This window comes from Penaeus vannamei, chromosome 34, assembly GCF_042767895.1.
Source record: "Penaeus vannamei isolate JL-2024 chromosome 34, ASM4276789v1, whole genome shotgun sequence".
NCBI classification, from domain to species: domain Eukaryota; kingdom Metazoa; phylum Arthropoda; class Malacostraca; order Decapoda; family Penaeidae; genus Penaeus; species Penaeus vannamei.
Genome location: NC_091582.1, coordinates 644,661 through 645,665, shown reverse-complemented (window position 1 = coordinate 645,665; position 1,005 = coordinate 644,661). Strand labels below are relative to the sequence as shown.

General features: G+C 43.7%; 1 protein-coding gene across 1 annotated transcript in view; it reads right to left on the bottom strand.

Annotated features, from left to right (window-relative positions):
• Positions 1 to 712: 712 nt before the first annotated feature.
• Positions 713 to 1,005, bottom strand: part of LOC138859281 (peritrophin-44-like) — a 2,272-nt gene continuing 1,979 nt past the window's right edge. The window contains exon 2 of the mRNA XM_070113593.1: positions 713 to 1,005. This exon is cut by the window's right edge and continues 690 nt beyond it. Within this exon, the coding sequence (XP_069969694.1) occupies positions 856 to 1,005 (150 nt within the window). The 3' untranslated portion in view covers positions 713 to 855.

Here is a 1,005-nt window from a genome sequence, read left to right as displayed (position 1 = left end):
GAAAACTAATTGCAATATTTGCTGTCGCTGGTACATGATATATCTATCTATATATAGAGAGATATAGATAGATATATGTATGTATATGTATGAATATATATATGTCTGTGTGTGTGTGTGTGTGTGTGTGTGTGTGTGTGTGTGTGTGTGTGTGTGTGTGTGTGTGTGTGTGTGTGTGTGTATATGTGTGTGTGTGTGTGTGTGTGTGTGTGTGTGTGTGTGTGTGTGTGTGTGTGTGTGTGTGTGTGTGTGTGTGTGTATGTGTATCTGTATATGTGTATATATATATATATATATATATATATTGTTAGAGCAGGGCCTCTTTCATAGAATCCACCTCAGGTTATCTGATTTGGGATTTGTCCTGCTCTGTCCATAAATACCGAGTGCCCGCGGGGAGTGAGTGTGAAACTTCGCTCTCCTTACTCATGTATGAGTAGGTAGGTAATGTCTATGGATGCTAGTAAGCGCCTAGTTGCTTACTCCTTTTAGAGTGGGTCGTTGTACGAGTGGTAGAGCGGCCGTCTTGCATTCACGTGCATTGGCGGCGAGGGATCGAATCCCGATCGGAGAGGTTATAATGTTCATATTATTGTTAATTTATTTATGCACACACACAAACACTACCTCATACATAGTTATTACTACCACAACGTTATATTATTATGCTGGGATTTCAGGTAAAATATTTTTTTGTTTCTCTTAGAAAGTGCTCTCTCTCTCTCTCTCTCTCTCTCTCTCTCTCTCTCTCTCTCTCTCTCTCTCTCTCTCTCCCCGTTATTTCACATGAGGTTAGTCAGAACTTTTCTTGTTACCGGAATTACGTTTTGATTTGGAAAGTGAGAGCTCGCCGCACTAGCACTGCGAGGGCGGGTCGTAGGGGCATTCCTCCTCAGCGACACACTTCTCAGTGGCGGGGTTGTACACGAGAGGACTTGCGCACGCGCTTTCCTGCACCACGTGGCCTATGTCTTCCTCCCCGCAGTGGTAGAAATGGGGGTCGCA